The sequence below is a fragment of the Battus philenor genome, unplaced genomic scaffold (genome assembly GCF_028537555.1).
Source record: "Battus philenor isolate CCGP_79_NKW_IND1 unplaced genomic scaffold, ilBatPhil1.0.hap1 SCAF_14, whole genome shotgun sequence".
Taxonomy (NCBI): domain Eukaryota; kingdom Metazoa; phylum Arthropoda; class Insecta; order Lepidoptera; family Papilionidae; genus Battus; species Battus philenor.
In genome coordinates, this window is record NW_027181676.1 from 1,074,663 (window position 1) to 1,090,116 (window position 15,454).

The window sequence follows — 15,454 nt, forward strand, 5'->3', positions numbered from 1 at the left end:
CAAGTCGATTAGATATTTTTTTTATTAGTTGGTCCTGCTATTGAGGATCTCTCGTTCCGCCTATTTTGTTGGGATCAGGGATTAACTTTCTTTATTAAATATTTCACAATCTCTATCATTTTGGTCTTCATTCCATAATTCAATCAATTTTTCTGACCATCCTCAATTACGGCAGTTTAGTTTTTTTATACAATTTATATAGATTAGATATTCACGAGTATTAAAGTCAATATTAACACAAGCAACTTCTAGAAGATCCTATTTTGAATAAACAGCGTAAGTCTACGCCCAGTGGTGGACATCCTAAAAGTCAATAATCATGGTCGGGCTCGCGAGGCTTGATGATGCCAAGGCGAGTGGCCACAGCGGCCACGTGGGCGCGAACTTCCTCTTGCACCAGGTTGAAGGACATAGCCAGGAGTGCAATTCCAAACAGCAAGTACAGTGAACAGAGAGCGATGGAGTGAACTGCATCTGCTGCCTCTCCTCCTTGACCCTGAAAAGTCAATGACGTCACTCTGTAATATTTAATTAAACTATCTTATATGTAAATAAACTAGTTTCTTTAACAATTGTATTTTGTATTGTGCTGCGCTTATTTAATGTAGGTAAAGCAGTGTTTGTTTAACCTTGATACTTCATAGATGGAGCTGTTAATAATGGTGCTATAATAGCTTTTGTGACGTAATAAAATAAGACAAAACCAAATAAGAAAAAGACTGTTAAAAATTATGTTGTATAATATTATATTAAAAAAGAAATATTAAGGGAAAATGAATAAAAATGAGAATAATAATTTTATTATTATTGGAAATATAAATAGTACAAATTTCTAAGAAATGTGGCGAAGAATGGGAGGCGATGTGTAAATGAAATGTAAATTAATGGAGTGAGAATGGAAAAAAAATAAAGGATGAAAGAAATAAGAAAGAGAAAAAATATAAACGATGAAAGAAAGAAAATGTAAAGAATAAAAGAAAGATGAAAAAGACAATTTGTAAAGGATTAAAGAAAGAAAAAAGAGACAATTATCCTGTACACGTGTTATTCAAGCTACAAATCTCAACACACATAGTAATTTATACATTAACCTGAGCTGGTACGAAGTCGCCGAAACCGATGGTGGTGAGGGTTATGAAGCAGAAGTAGGCTGCGTCGAGGTAAGCCCAGCCTTCCCACCGCTTGAACAGGAATGTACCAGCCACGATGTAAGACGCCACCAGCAGTACGCACAACCAAATTGGGACTGGTTTTATCTGCAATAACATACCAGTTTCATATCTAATAGATTCAGGCGTTGCTTTGCGTAAGTCAATCCTAAGTAAGAAAAGGACTAATATATAGATACTTCCGCTATGTAGCGGTAGTCGTGCAATAATGTACACAGCTCGCCGGCCAAACAATGCGAATTACACAACTACACTGCACAGCTGTAACGTTACTCCTGAGGATGCCCCGTGGAGGGATGAAACACGTGAGTGATTTAACGGTATAATTGTGTAATTCGCAATGTTTGCCGCATACGCATTTATCAGCGAACTGGCGGGCGGTGCATTTTATTGCAACCCTACTGCTACATAGCGGAAGTAGCTATATATTAGTCCTTTTCATACCACTTTCACACTTAAACAAGAGCTTATAGCGTTCACATAAAAACTTATATTACTGGCCAATGCCGCCACAATATTTTTATGTTTAAATTATTCTAATACGTTCGAATTTAAATTCAAATTTCGAATTGAATTAGAATGACGGAAAGATAGGGGCTGTGAATAAAAGAGCAAGAGCTCTGTCTTTTTTAAAAATTTAATTAAGTTCAGACTTATGGACACTTGATTTAACTTTGACAACGTATGTTTTGTATTATCCTTTTGAATTATATCTCAAATGATACTTGAAATTTTATAAGATATCTATTTGCAATAGGGTAAATTATGGATAATAAATCGAATCACTGATATCATATAAGATGACTGGTCTTATTTTCAGCCGATTGACTTCCATTGGAAGGCTTTAAAAATCGCCAGGATAACCCGCCCTGCGCCGCCTTCATTTAGCGACTTAACACGTTCACTGCGGCTTGAGGCCGATTCAGCCTCATGGTAGACTTTGCACTGGTGCGGCGCGTAAAACTCGTGATTTCTCTCTAGTGCGGCGGCTGTTTACACTCAACCGTATGAGGTATGACAAAGACAAATATAGCTTTCTTTATGTCTGCGAAGCATTGACTCAATATTGTAAAAAAAATGATTGAACCATGAGGCAGAAAAGGCCTCAACCGCACTACTAGGAAGTTCAGCTTGAGGCTGATTCGACCTCAGCCGCACCAGCTGAAAGTTCTTCAAAATTGGGCCCGCAGTGAACGTGTTAAATCGCAAAATAATACAATACGTAATAGAGAACTTACTTCATCTTTTCCTGCAATAGATACTGGACCAGCTGCATATAAGTCCGATTGACGTGAACCCCAAGCTGTAATAACAACAATGTACATTAAAACACAACTTAATAATAAAGATATATGAAAATACTATACATCATGGGCCTGAGGAAAAATAGAGTTCTGAAACTCCTCTGTGTTCTCTTACTAAAAAGCTCCATTTGCACATATACAAAAAGCCTACACATAGACATATAACATTCATTTACTAGTACAGATTTCGTTTCTGTTTTAGTGTATATACCTTCATAAGTTAAACTACTGTAATTATTGTGTGAAATAAATACATATCATTATAAATTACATGTACTAATTCAATTTAGGAACAAACTAAAGCACTACATTATTGACATAGTGAAACATTCAGAAGTAATTAAAATGAAATTTAATAAGAAGTACTTTAATACTTTGTACAAGATTAGATTATTGAAAAAATTTTAGTAGATTAAAAAGAAACTTGAAAATTCTTAAACAATACATTCACTATTGTAAATTTGCGTATTCAGTTGACTGAGTGTATGACTATTTCCGCGTTGTAATTTTTATTGCTATTTAACAGCTGCATCAATATCTATCGATCTTAATAATTTACAAATTTCTAATTTAATCAATAAACGAATATCTTTCTCTCACAGGTAAACACAGACCAATAATCTCTGGTAGTACAAAATATGCGGGGATAGCCAGTGAACAATTTCATATACTATTAGCAAAAGTCGCGGGATATCGCTAGATGTAGACATCGCAAAACTGACCATCGTAACGATCTTTGGGAGAAGTTTTTCCCCAGCAGTGGACAATCAATTACCCTGATATCAATATCAATTAAAATAATTTTGAATACTTCTGACATTCAACCATAACTAAAGTGATTTTTAATAGAAGATATTTTTTCCGGACGCTATTTCAGCCTACTGCGTGCTCCGCAGTATCCAGGTGGACGCGGTCTCGGCCCAGCTCTTCACGGGACACGGGAGTTTCTCTGAGTACCTCCACAGGTTCTAGCTCAAGTAGGACCCCTCGTGCTTATGTGAACCGGGCGTGGACCAGACCGTGATCCACCTTGTGGCCCAGTGTCCCGCATTCGGAGGACTCCGGTTCGACTTCGAGTGCCGGTCTGGTGTAAAAATCAGGGAGGAATCAATAGCCTCCCTGATTAGAGAAGAAGATACAAGAGTTCCTCCTACTACGTAGAAAAATGATAAGCATAGTGATAGATAAAAAAAAAACCTATAAAAATGTAAATAACCAAAATCAATAAAAATAATGTGATAATGTAATAAGCTTATAAAGAAATAAAATAAAAATATAAAATAAAGAAAATGTAAAGTAGTAATGAGGGATGAATGAAAGGCGTTACAGAGCGAAAGGGAATGACAGAAGAATTGTGATAAGACAGAAACGAAACGAACGATAGATCATATGATGGACGAAAGAAGAGTGAGAAATTAAAAATGTTCGTAAAAAATTAAATAATGTAAAATAGTCCCTGTCCCACACAAGATAGGGGGTACAAGAGGCTCCCAATAGCGGGGGCCATAAAAAAAGTGATTTTTAGTGCTAAATTGTATTGTCTCACCTGCAGGTGGTCTTCGCACTGGTGGTAGTTCATCGCTCCAATCATCTCTCTCTGGTGATGGTGACTGTGAATCAAAATTTTTATATTTACAAATACATTCATCTGAAATTTCAAATTTCTATCATCACATTCTAGCAGTGGGACATCCACCGCTGGGCATACATCCAAATGTCTTCCGATACCACTTGCTTGAAGCAACCTGCATTCAGTCTCCCGATGACCTCGAAGTCTATCTATCTTTTGGAAATAATTAAATTAGTTTTAGTTGTACTAAATATTCTATTCAGAAATTAATATATATTTCTGAAATTGAATTAGTTTGCGACCTTTATTAGAACGCACCCAAACTATATATATCTATGAACGCATCCATTTTTCTACTCTCTATTTAGACTGTATATCTCTCTCTCTCTAACACGCTGCACTATACAGCTAGACGCGTCGCTTCAACCGCTGTTGTAACAAAAGATTTATTCAAACTCATATTGAGATTGTTATGCTATGATAATTTAAACGATCTGACAAGTGTTTTCCTTATACTGGATTACTTGTCACGGAACGAGCGCATGTATCAACAAACACCCGAAGTTCTTAATATCAAATTCAAAAACCAATCTAACATGAGTGGAGATATTTCAACCTTTTGATGAATTACTGAATTGATATATAATCACGGGACTAATATAAGTGGAATAGTCACTTGAAATCAAGTGCCAATTAATTGCACTTAAGCAATGACACATGTAGCTAGAAGAATCGCTTGTCTGAATTGACAGTAAGTCCTCCACAAGACCGGTGGACCGGAGGACCGGTGACATATTCAAGGTTGCGAGGAGTCGTTAGATGCTGGTAGCTGAAGACTGGTCATCATGGTGATGTTTGGGGAAAGCCTATGCCTAGTATTGGAGGTACATTGGCTGGAAAGGAGAAGAAAGAGAATGACTGATGCTACATTAAAGTTATCCTGATAATAACCAGCTTAACTTGCAATTATTTTCAATAATTATATTACTTTTAAAAATTGTACTTTTTTTATTTAGTTTCTGTTTCATGTATTGTTAGAAATACATATATCTATTTAATGGAATCAGGCGTTACCTTGCGGAAGTCCATCCTAAGTAAAAAAAGGACCAATATTTAGCCACTTCCGCACATGCAGTGGTAGTCGTGCAACAGTGCACCGCCCACCAGCCCGCTGATAAATGCATATGGGGCAAACAATGCGAATCACACAACTGCCACCGCTAAATTACTCAACAAGTGTTTCACCCCTACACGGGGCATCTCCAGGAGTTATGTTACACCGATTAGTCCCAAACACAGAGTCATACATATATCTGTTATAGGTAGATCATAAGACCTCTCGTCTTATGTAATGCAATGACGATACAATGCTACATGCTTGCCTAGAAGAAACCTATTCACTCTTGACTTGAAGACTCCCAAGTTTTAGTTAGCTGGAAACAATTACACCGGTAAGTTGTTCAATTTCTTGGCTGTTTCCACAATAAGTGTTAACAAAACTCTTAATGTGGGTGGAAGGTATTTCAACGATGATTGTGAATCGAAACACAAATCAAACTATGACTTAGAAGTCATACGGTAGACCGTAGTAATGAACATCAGAACCGCCGGAGATTTGGGTCGGATCTGTATATTGGTTCATCATTTATGATGGGATATACCATAATCAACAAACTTTGTAAGGTTGGTACGCTTTCTTTTAGAAACTGATCTTTCTGTCTCCACATACAACATGCATGAAAGGAAATGCAGTGAGCATATTCTATAACAGACCCTCAAAGTCGATGTGGTAATCCCTTAATTAGGTTATTAATTACTTCTGAAACCATTTATTTTTGGCTATTTTGACACGCATTGGATATATCGAGATTCTAGATTCTAGTTTCGTTACAGCAAATCAAAAGACAATATACCATAGAGTGTTCCACCGGAAAAGTATTTACATCTATATCGAAACATCCTGTATATACTTACATATCCTCCACGTGGTCGACCGCTATCGTCAACTGTGTAGAGTCTTCGTAAACGTCGCGCTCCTACACGTCTTTCATCAGCTACTCTACGATCCTCATCATCTCTCCATCGTTCTTCTCCTCTCCAACGTTCTTCTCCCCTCCAACGTTCGCCAGGGTCACGCCTCCTTTCACAGTCGTACATCGCACTCCGAGCGCGACGGTCGCGTCGATGCTCCATCTCATAATCCTCTAGGTCTCTCTCGTAGTATTCTGAACGACCTCGGTCCATCCTGGTCATAAGAATTGAGACCTTTGAATAATATGAGAACGCGTGGTCTCCAAAAACAAGCTGTGGACTTTGATATACAAAAAATACTTTCACCGTTAAATGTAACAAACTGATTTATCTACGAAAACATCAAAATATGAACTACAATAGTCTTCCTTACCTTTCTGGCTAAAAATAAATAAACAATATTATTCCTACGATAGCACAGCAATAAATTCTAAAGTGATATTAATAGTAGCAACTTTTTGATTAATTATAAAAAAAAATAAAGAATTTAGAAAGATTACATGCGATTCTATATTAGTTTTATGAAGCTTAGAGAAAGGTACAACTTTTTCTTTATGTCTGACAGCTATTTTAAGAAAAGGGTCTAGATATATGTTAAAGGCTCTAGATATATGTAAGAAAAAGGCATTGTTTGCCGCATGCGCATTTATCAGCGGACTGGCGGGCGGTGCACTTTGTTGCACGACTACCACTGCATGTGCGGGAGTGGCTAAATATTGGTCTTTTTCTTTCTTAGGATGGACTTCCGCAAGGTAACGCCTGATTGCATTAAATAGATATATAGGGAGTAGTGAAAATCAATAGATATAAAAGATTAGGAATTTGACCAAAAATGCTTGTGACGTATCAAATCAGATATATACTTAATTAAAAATTACCTTCGATCGTATCCTGTTCTCCTGACTCTAGGGCTTTCTATTTCATAATCATCATCTTCGGGGTCGTATCCTCGATCCCTATAACTGTAGTCTTCTTTTTCCTTTCTTCTTTTCTCTCTTTCCAACGCTTTTCTCTCTTTGAAGTTCTCATAGTCAACGTCGTGGAGATCATGCATCTCATAAATGTCCTTCTCTTCGTCTAACTCGTAATGCCTATCTTCAAAGTCTCTTTTCGGTCCGAAGTCTGGTTTTGATTTCGCCGGCCTTGGAAGAGATTTGCTTCTTAACTCTGTTTTTGAATTAATCTTCAGCTGATGATCTTCTAAATCCTTCAACGCTGCCTGTAGATCTTGAAGAGGTAGTGATATTTTTGGGAAATCCTCTATAAATAATAAATTAACTGTTTACTATCACATTTTCAATACATTTCGTAATAATAGTCGCTGTATAAATATTTTTATTGGTGTAGTTGGATACCTTATTGGTTTACTGAATCAACAAAGTAATTGTGAGTTTATCTCAGATTAAACCAACTATACCATTGCAGTCCACAGTTCGGCGAAGTCATTTGGAGAAAGCTGTACAAAGTTAAGGAGACTGTCTCTTGGAATTACAAGTAAAACTGGAGTCCAGAAAACAGACTGAATTTTACACATTGTTTCCATTGAAGTTTTTGCTGCTAGCCTTTTGGTTTTGTCTAGCTTCATCGGAATTGATCTGACGGAACACCGTACCTCAGTTACAGTTGTAGTATAATGTAAATGATACGAAGCGAGGACTACTCGATAGGGAGCGACGCGGGCCGACCCTGATCCTCGCTGGTGTCTTTAGTATTAGTGTAATGCGTGTGGTACATCGCTGCCGACAAGTGCCCAATATGTAGTGTGTATGGTACTTATGACAAGACGTGGGGAGTGTTTTTTTAAATTCCACTTTAAGAGCGGCAAGGAACAACGAATGCTCTGCAATGATCGGAAGCTTCGCGGAGTTTGGCAGCTGGAATAGAGATCTCGTCTAGGTCTAAGTACTGCGAAGGCGTTGAATGTGTCGCCGAAGATATGAGAACAGGAGTGAAAGTCTTCCCTCTCGGACATACAAGCTTAGAGCAGGCTGATGTAGCCAAAAGCGAAGGAGGGGAGAAAGGTTTCGAAGCCAACTTCGAAACTCTTACCGTGGGATAAAAAGAGACCGTACGGGTGGAGTCGACAACTAGACTTAAACCAAATTTTCGTCTTGCGAAATAGAACGTTCTACAATACACCTTTCCTCCATTTACACGATAGATACGTTCCTGAGAAAAACGTGTAAATCGAAAAGCTTACAGAAAATGCATAATTTTGCTATTTAACAGTTGTGATTTGTTTCAATATTTTTAGGTGTACGCAGAAATAAAAATAAAATGCACTATCAAGTTAAAATATTTAATATATTACGGCTTTAATCACAGCCGTTAAATTATAATGATCTAAATTATGCACTCGTAATTTATGAATATGGAAAATTAAATCTTTTTGAAACTGTAAAACTTTCACTGAAATACAATTTTCCGTAGATAAAACTTTAATTTTATGTGAAGAAATACAGACACAGTGTGCGTGTGCAGCAAGTCAGGACATAAGCTCGGGATTCCCCGTGAAATGTGTACACAGGACACGTGTTCAATCACAGTAGCATTTAGTAGAGTGCGATAAAAACGAAAAGAAACTTATTTGTAAAAGCGAAAACGTGTAAAACAAGAATCGTGTAAATCGGGGGATAGGTGTACTTATAGCCTTATGGTCGGCTAAAAGTTTTTATTGGTTGAATATTGTTGTCATAGTTTTAAGAATCTGCATAAATATGGGCTATGTCAATATATACACTTTTACTTTGGACTTCATATTGTCATTAAGTTAAAGACCTACCGGCCATAGAAAGAATTCCACGTAAGTACAGTTTTAAATTATTAAAGGCATTCAATATTATTTGATTCATTACCTTCCTCTTGATATGTCTCTTTGGAATACCTCTCGAACCTTCCGGGCGACATTTCACCGGCCTCGAGGTCACGTCCTGGTGCAAATTCAAAACGTTAAATTGTTGATTTAATTTTTTTTGTGCGCATTGTTGCAAGTTTTAAAGCTACTAAGTTTTTCTATTCTAACTTTTAATTTTAGAATTTTTATAACCCCGTTTTACGGGCCTCTAGTTCAACACCCCTCATGGATGGACTGGGTCTTTTCCATTTACCACATTTTCCTTTTTTAATTTTATATCCTCACTCACACTATTGCTACTACTTACTAATAATTGGCAAAATTAAACATAAGCATCGGTGGTTCAGTGGTAGAATGCTCGCCTGCCACGCGGGCGGCCCGGGTTCGATTCCCGGCCGATGCAGAATTCTTTTTGTTTATATTATTACTTTTATTCATCTTAATTTCTATAGATTTAAATTGATTTTGACTATTTATAACATACACATACCGTATCAATGTTTCTACGCTTTTAAGATTTTTTTTTTAAAACTATACAAAAGAAAACAAAAACTAATTTGACATCAACAAAAAATATAGGGTGTCTAGTGGCAGATTTAGGTTTTTAAATACAATTTTTCCAAAACTCAATAAGCAGTGTGAAGAGAAGGTGATGATTTTGAAGTCACTGGACGTGCGGATTTTTAATTCAACTAGTTGCAGTGATAAAGTGAACATTGTGTATTCACTGATGAGACATTTTATAAAAGCAATGTTTTTTTATAATTAATCATCGACAATGTTTGTTTACACTTCAGTATTCGATGGGTGATGGAACGAGCGTAAATTTTATTCGTGGGGTGAAGAAATTCCGAGCAACTGCTTCTGCTATGAATACACCACACGCCTAGTCGATATTTAGACACCCGAAAATATTGATAAAATATAAAAAATAATAGTTTATTCGACATTGAAACTTTTAACAGAACTCTTATTGTCAACGAAAAGTTGTGGAGAAGAAGTAGGAAGAAACTCCATAACAACACATTTTAATAAAGTTTAGCAATACAGATTTATACATTTGCACTTTATCAGGTAAAGCCTAAATAAAATCAAAATAAGCAGGCGACATCGCTATCAAGGATTTTTGTCTGTCTTGTTTAAATATTCGTTTATTGAATAAAAATCTTTGTCCTTCAATTTATTTTTAGTCTTTGTGTCAAATTTTGTTTATGGTATTCCAATAATGTTTTGTGGAATTGAACTGTTTGAAAGTATTTTACTTGTAAATCTTTTTTTTAAAACTTTCAATATAACAGACTCATTGGAACTTCCAAGAGTGAATATTTAAGAAATTTAAAAAAGAAATCTGTAGTACCATCTTTAAAATTTATTTATAAAAGATTCATAAGTTTCATGAAAATACAGGTTGACGAAATTATAGTATCGCGTCATATGAGAATCTATACATTGTATATCTTACCTAGAGTTCTTAATGGTGGTGGCTGGGAACGTGTGCGGGATGGTAAAGTGGAAGGCGGTGGTCGTGGTCGTTTAGTGCGCCCACTGCTGTACCCGCTATCTCGGTACCTGACCGACAGACGTAATTTCATATCTACATCATCACTTTTTAATGAATGAAAAAAATATATTTAAAATATATGCACATAGATTTCCAAAATAATGTTATCGATAATACAAAAATAATATGTATTATTTTAACAATACATTGCTTAAAATCATGATTTAAAAAACAAACCTGAAGTCGGTGTCGGAATGTGCCCGTTCAACAGGTCTACGTCGACGACTTGCTCGCGTCGAGCGCCTGTTAGAAATAAATAGCAAAGTAACGAAATATAATAATTGCTGACACTTGAATTAATTAAATCGTTTGGACTGCGCGTTCGCACCAATAGATCTTACATCGGGAAATTAAGGTAGATACTATAAGGGGGACCGGAAAGTAATGTCGCTTTCTTTAGGTAAATTCACACGACTAACTTTTTAACAAGTTTTTATTTATGATCAACAATATATTCACCTTCGTTTTCAACAACCTTTTGCCATCTAGTATACAAATTTTCAATGTCGGAGCAGTAACAAATTAATCGGTTTTTCTCTAAAATATGTCGACAGGAACAACATTACTTTCCGGTCCACCTATTACATTTTACAATTAAAATTGTCTCGTAAAAAATGTACACTGCAGAGCACTGAGGATATAATTTTTATGATAAAAGTATACCTCGCTGATGTATGATGATGTCGATGACTTCGTTTCGGTGGTCTTGTGCAGACGTAACAACATACACGCCAGTAAAGAAACCTGTGAAAAAAATATACTCTTTACTGTGAGATTAGTTTATTGCTATTTATTTTTATCAGGCGACTAAATAGTTATGCAGAAGTTATAGAAATTGAATAATTCTAATTATAAACAGATTACATCTCTCTTTGTCTTGGGAGTATTCTTTTATTTCTTTCCAGACGAATGACGCCCTACAAAACAACGGCTACCCGAAAGATATGTGGCCACATACATAAGTAAATATTGTTTAATATTTATAGCAGCAACATCTAGTTAAGTAAGGAACGGTTTGTGACAACCGAAAGAAGAGAGAAAAGACAGATGTTCATGGAACAATGTGGAACATACAAAAACTGTAAATAAGTAATAAATACAAATTATACACAGTAAGAAGATTATATTATTTCTCCAAGAGTGACGCTTACTTATATCTATGGAGAGATATACCGTAATCGCCACGTTTGGCAGGCGGGTTTGCGATTAGTGTGGTATTATGGTACGTAGAAAACGCTGATGCGCTTCTTGAAACTTATTTATAAAGTGGCAGTTCCATATAATTAAAGCAGAGTTCCCCAATCTTTTTTGTGTCGTAGACCCCTGCTATGTTTTTCTGTGTTGGGTATACCCCCTACTTACCTGATATTGATTTCCTGTAAATTTATTTGTTTGTCCCACATTCGTATTTATAGAGTGACGAATTGAACAAGTCAGTGCAAGGTAGCGAAGCTCAGAGACTGCGACTCTCAGGTTTTTGCAATTTCAAAATGTATTGCGACCACAAAGCGAATACCAACATCCTACAACTTACACAATTATATAAACATATTATAATTTTTTTTACTTTATATGTACTTTTATAAATAATGTAAATGTTTTGATATTATAAGATAGTATGATGTAAGTAAATAGGTCCACTATCGTGGACCCCAATTTTCATTTCATGGACCCCCAAATTTTTTTCGCTGATGTAGACCCCTTGCAGGTTGTCATAGACCCCTAGGGGTCGATATAGACCACTTTGGGAATCACTGAATTAAAGCATTAGATTGTATTATATAAGTTTCTATGCTCAATTGATTGTATTATTAAATAATTTCTATATTTAAGGAGAAGATCGCATGGGTCTTCCCCAATAATCATCACAAATCTAGCGACCTGGTCTACATTATCATTCCACCTAGTTGGCGATCCTTGTTTACCAACCACATACCAGAATTAAACAACCTGTAATTTGAAATAAATAAAATAAATTACCTGAATGAAGACGCCATGACGTCACCGATGTTGGACAGACAGAGCAGCATGAGTGGTATCCCGAGGATCGCGTAAAATATGGTCACCACTTTGCCGGTTTGCGTCTTTGGCGCGATGTGTCCATAGCCTAGATCATTTACAACTTTTTAATAAGACAATCATCTGATGAATCAGCTGATGATGATATAAAACCCCAAAAACGACTTTACTGAAATCAATTATTATTATGTTTTCTTATACTTTCAAGAAGGTTATGTAAAAAAGAATAATTTCCAATATTGCATCCATTTGAAAAGTAAATAAATAAATTGAAACAAATCGCTCGTGGCATCAATTTTGAAAACTCCTGTTTTTAACATGTATAATTATAGGTCGTCTGTTTTCGTGTTGTAAATGACATTTATTTTAAATGAACTATTTATTTATGTACAAGAAAATGAAACCAACAATTATATATTGCGTATAAATATCAATGAAGTAATTTTTAATAAACAATAATTAACTTTTTCATTTATCAAGGTCCAAAGTTATAAATAGTTTCTATTTGTATATATACTCATATAAAATCGTCTGGTACCTAAAAAAAAATTACAAAGAAACGAATCTGCTAACTAGAGTACATAGAAAAGTTTAATTTCAACTAATCAAGTACATAAGTCAATCAAAGAGCAATGGAGAGAATTATAAATGAGAAGATCGACAGAAGAACCAAGGCAGCTTGAAGAATTGTATGTCTGAAGTGGCAGTGATCACAGGGGATGAAAGGTTCTCGAGTAACGACCACAGACAAGTGGACGCGATGTGGTTAAAGTGGCAGGAGACTGTTCATCATGGCTAACTTCGTGGAGACCAATGCCTTGCAGTGAAAAAAAGAAGTACATAAATATAAGAAATCAAGGAATATGAAATCGAAATAAAAGTTCCGTGTTAGTGTAGATTACGATGGTATGGCCACATTCAACGGAAACCAGATGACCACGTGGTAAAAACTGCCTTAAGCCTCCCAGAATTCCCAAGAGGGAGAGGGCGTCCAAAAGCTACGTGGTGGTCTAATATCAGAAAGGAACTGGAAACCCTTCAACTTGATGCAGAGACAAGACCCGACCCCAAATAAAGGGAAAAGGGAAGGAAGAAGAAGATTTATAAAAGTACCGTGTTATACGGGGATTACAATAAATAGAATAGTGAATTGATATGATTTCAACAGTTTAATTACAAAATTGTTACAGCAGGTTTATCGTAACTTGACAGTGCTGGGCGTCGGTGGAGCGTGGCGGCTGCAGTAAGTTACGTCAAGTTACGTCACTTGTGCTCTGGGTCGAATTCCTACTTGTTTATACTACTTTCGCTTAGGTGTCAAGATACATTAACCTGCATACAATTGTTTATTTTTAACTGAGTAGACAAGCATCGGTGGTTCGATTCCCGGCCGATGCAAGACACCTTTTTTCATATTTTTAATTTTCATTTTATAAATATATTTTTTAATTAAATTATTAAAAATATTTTACTATACTAAAATCTTACTAAAATCTTACTATTTTTAGACATTATGCAGTCGTAGCTGTAAATTTCGTGGTACGGTATTTTTTGTCGTACCAAAAATATTACTGGTTTATACTACTTCGGTATCACCAATGTACCCATTTTGAAACAGAAATTCATTTACGATATAACAGATTGTCTTTCGAAATTAATAATACGGCTATGATAGAAGCGTTTCATTTCTCAGCGTCCGAATTTCAAACGGCGTTCCAATTTTAAAATTAAAAGAAATTAATGTTTATGAATTAAAAATATTGGTGGCCAGTGTATCTATTTTTTTATATGGTTATTCTTTTTAGGTATCTCTCGCTCCCCCTTGTCATGTGTGGGACAGGGATGATATAATTCGAGTAAACTTTTAATTCACTTTCTCCTTTCATCCTTCACAATCTTTATCTTCGAATTTATCGACCTATTAGATGCATTCTCATCCAAACTTTGAATTCGTAAATCGAACTCGAATTACGTTCTTCCGGTAAATATATGTGGAAGGCGGTTGACACTGGTTCCCAAGCAGTGCGGCGATGTATTCTTTGTTGTGTTTACTCCGTGCGAATGATAACAAACCTTTTTTCGCGTAACCTTTTTTTAAGCGGGAGAATTTTGGTGAGGCTTTATTCGTAATCTGAGACTAGGTTAACTGAGAAGGTTTTTGCTTGGGATTTTTCTACGATAAATTTATAAGCAAACAAAGGTGACCAACACAATTGATAGACCATGTTAAAGTTGGAAGTCGACAGATAAAGACGACTTTCAACAGGTCTTATTAGAAATCTTAGAAGGCGTCTTATATCTAGAAGTTGGCATTGTATATCTAATATTTTTATATTACAACTAGCTGATCCCACAAACGTTGTTTGACCAAAAAAAATAAAGTTTTTAACTAACAAATAAAAATAAGAGTCGATTTTAGAGGGGTGAAAATTTAAAGTTGTATGTATTTTTGTATGCTGTATCATAATAAAATAAAAACCAAAAAAATTGTCTAAAAAATAAAAAAATAAATTTATTTTTTTATTTTTTAGATTTTGGTATGGAAAATAGACAATAGCCGTTTCTCAGACCTACTGAATACGCATATAAAATTTGGTAAAAATCGGTCAAGCCGTTTCGGAGGAGTACGGTAACTAACATTGCGACATGGAAATTTTACATATGTATTTTATAATATTTTGTATGTTTACAATAATTAATAATAATTTCGAAAAGGTCTAATACGTCCCTTGTGTATTTACAAGGTGTAAAACTGTCTGACCCAAAATTTCGACCAAACCAAACAAGCAATAACAGTTCTGTTAAAAGTTCCAATGTTGAATCAACGAATATTATCATCATCTTTATGAAATGATGAGATTTGTAGTTTGAATTAAGCCCCTGATTTCCGTTTTTTGGATAAACTTAAAACGGAAATCGCGAGGTCGGTCAGTATCCAAAATCGAA

General features: G+C 35.5%; 1 protein-coding gene and 1 non-coding gene across 2 annotated transcripts in view; one reads left to right on the plus strand and one right to left on the minus strand.

Moving 5' to 3' along the window:
- Positions 1-310: 310 nt before the first annotated feature.
- galene overlaps positions 311-15,454 on the minus strand; it is a 59,184-nt gene continuing 44,040 nt past the window's right edge. Inside the window, exons 5-15 of the mRNA XM_068761125.1 lie at positions 12,470-12,596; positions 11,153-11,233; positions 10,667-10,732; positions 10,391-10,497; positions 8,930-9,004; positions 6,953-7,334; positions 6,018-6,288; positions 4,020-4,083; positions 2,408-2,472; positions 1,092-1,256; positions 311-496 (exon numbers count right to left, since the gene is read on the minus strand). Coding sequence (XP_068617226.1) covers positions 311-496; positions 1,092-1,256; positions 2,408-2,472; positions 4,020-4,083; positions 6,018-6,288; positions 6,953-7,334; positions 8,930-9,004; positions 10,391-10,497; positions 10,667-10,732; positions 11,153-11,233; positions 12,470-12,596 — 1,589 coding nt within the window. The remainder of the gene's footprint in view (positions 497-1,091; positions 1,257-2,407; positions 2,473-4,019; positions 4,084-6,017; positions 6,289-6,952; positions 7,335-8,929; positions 9,005-10,390; positions 10,498-10,666; positions 10,733-11,152; positions 11,234-12,469; positions 12,597-15,454) is intronic.
- TRNAG-GCC (transfer RNA glycine (anticodon GCC)) lies at positions 9,261-9,331 on the plus strand. Its single transcript has one exon. It is a non-coding gene; the product is annotated as a tRNA-Gly (tRNA).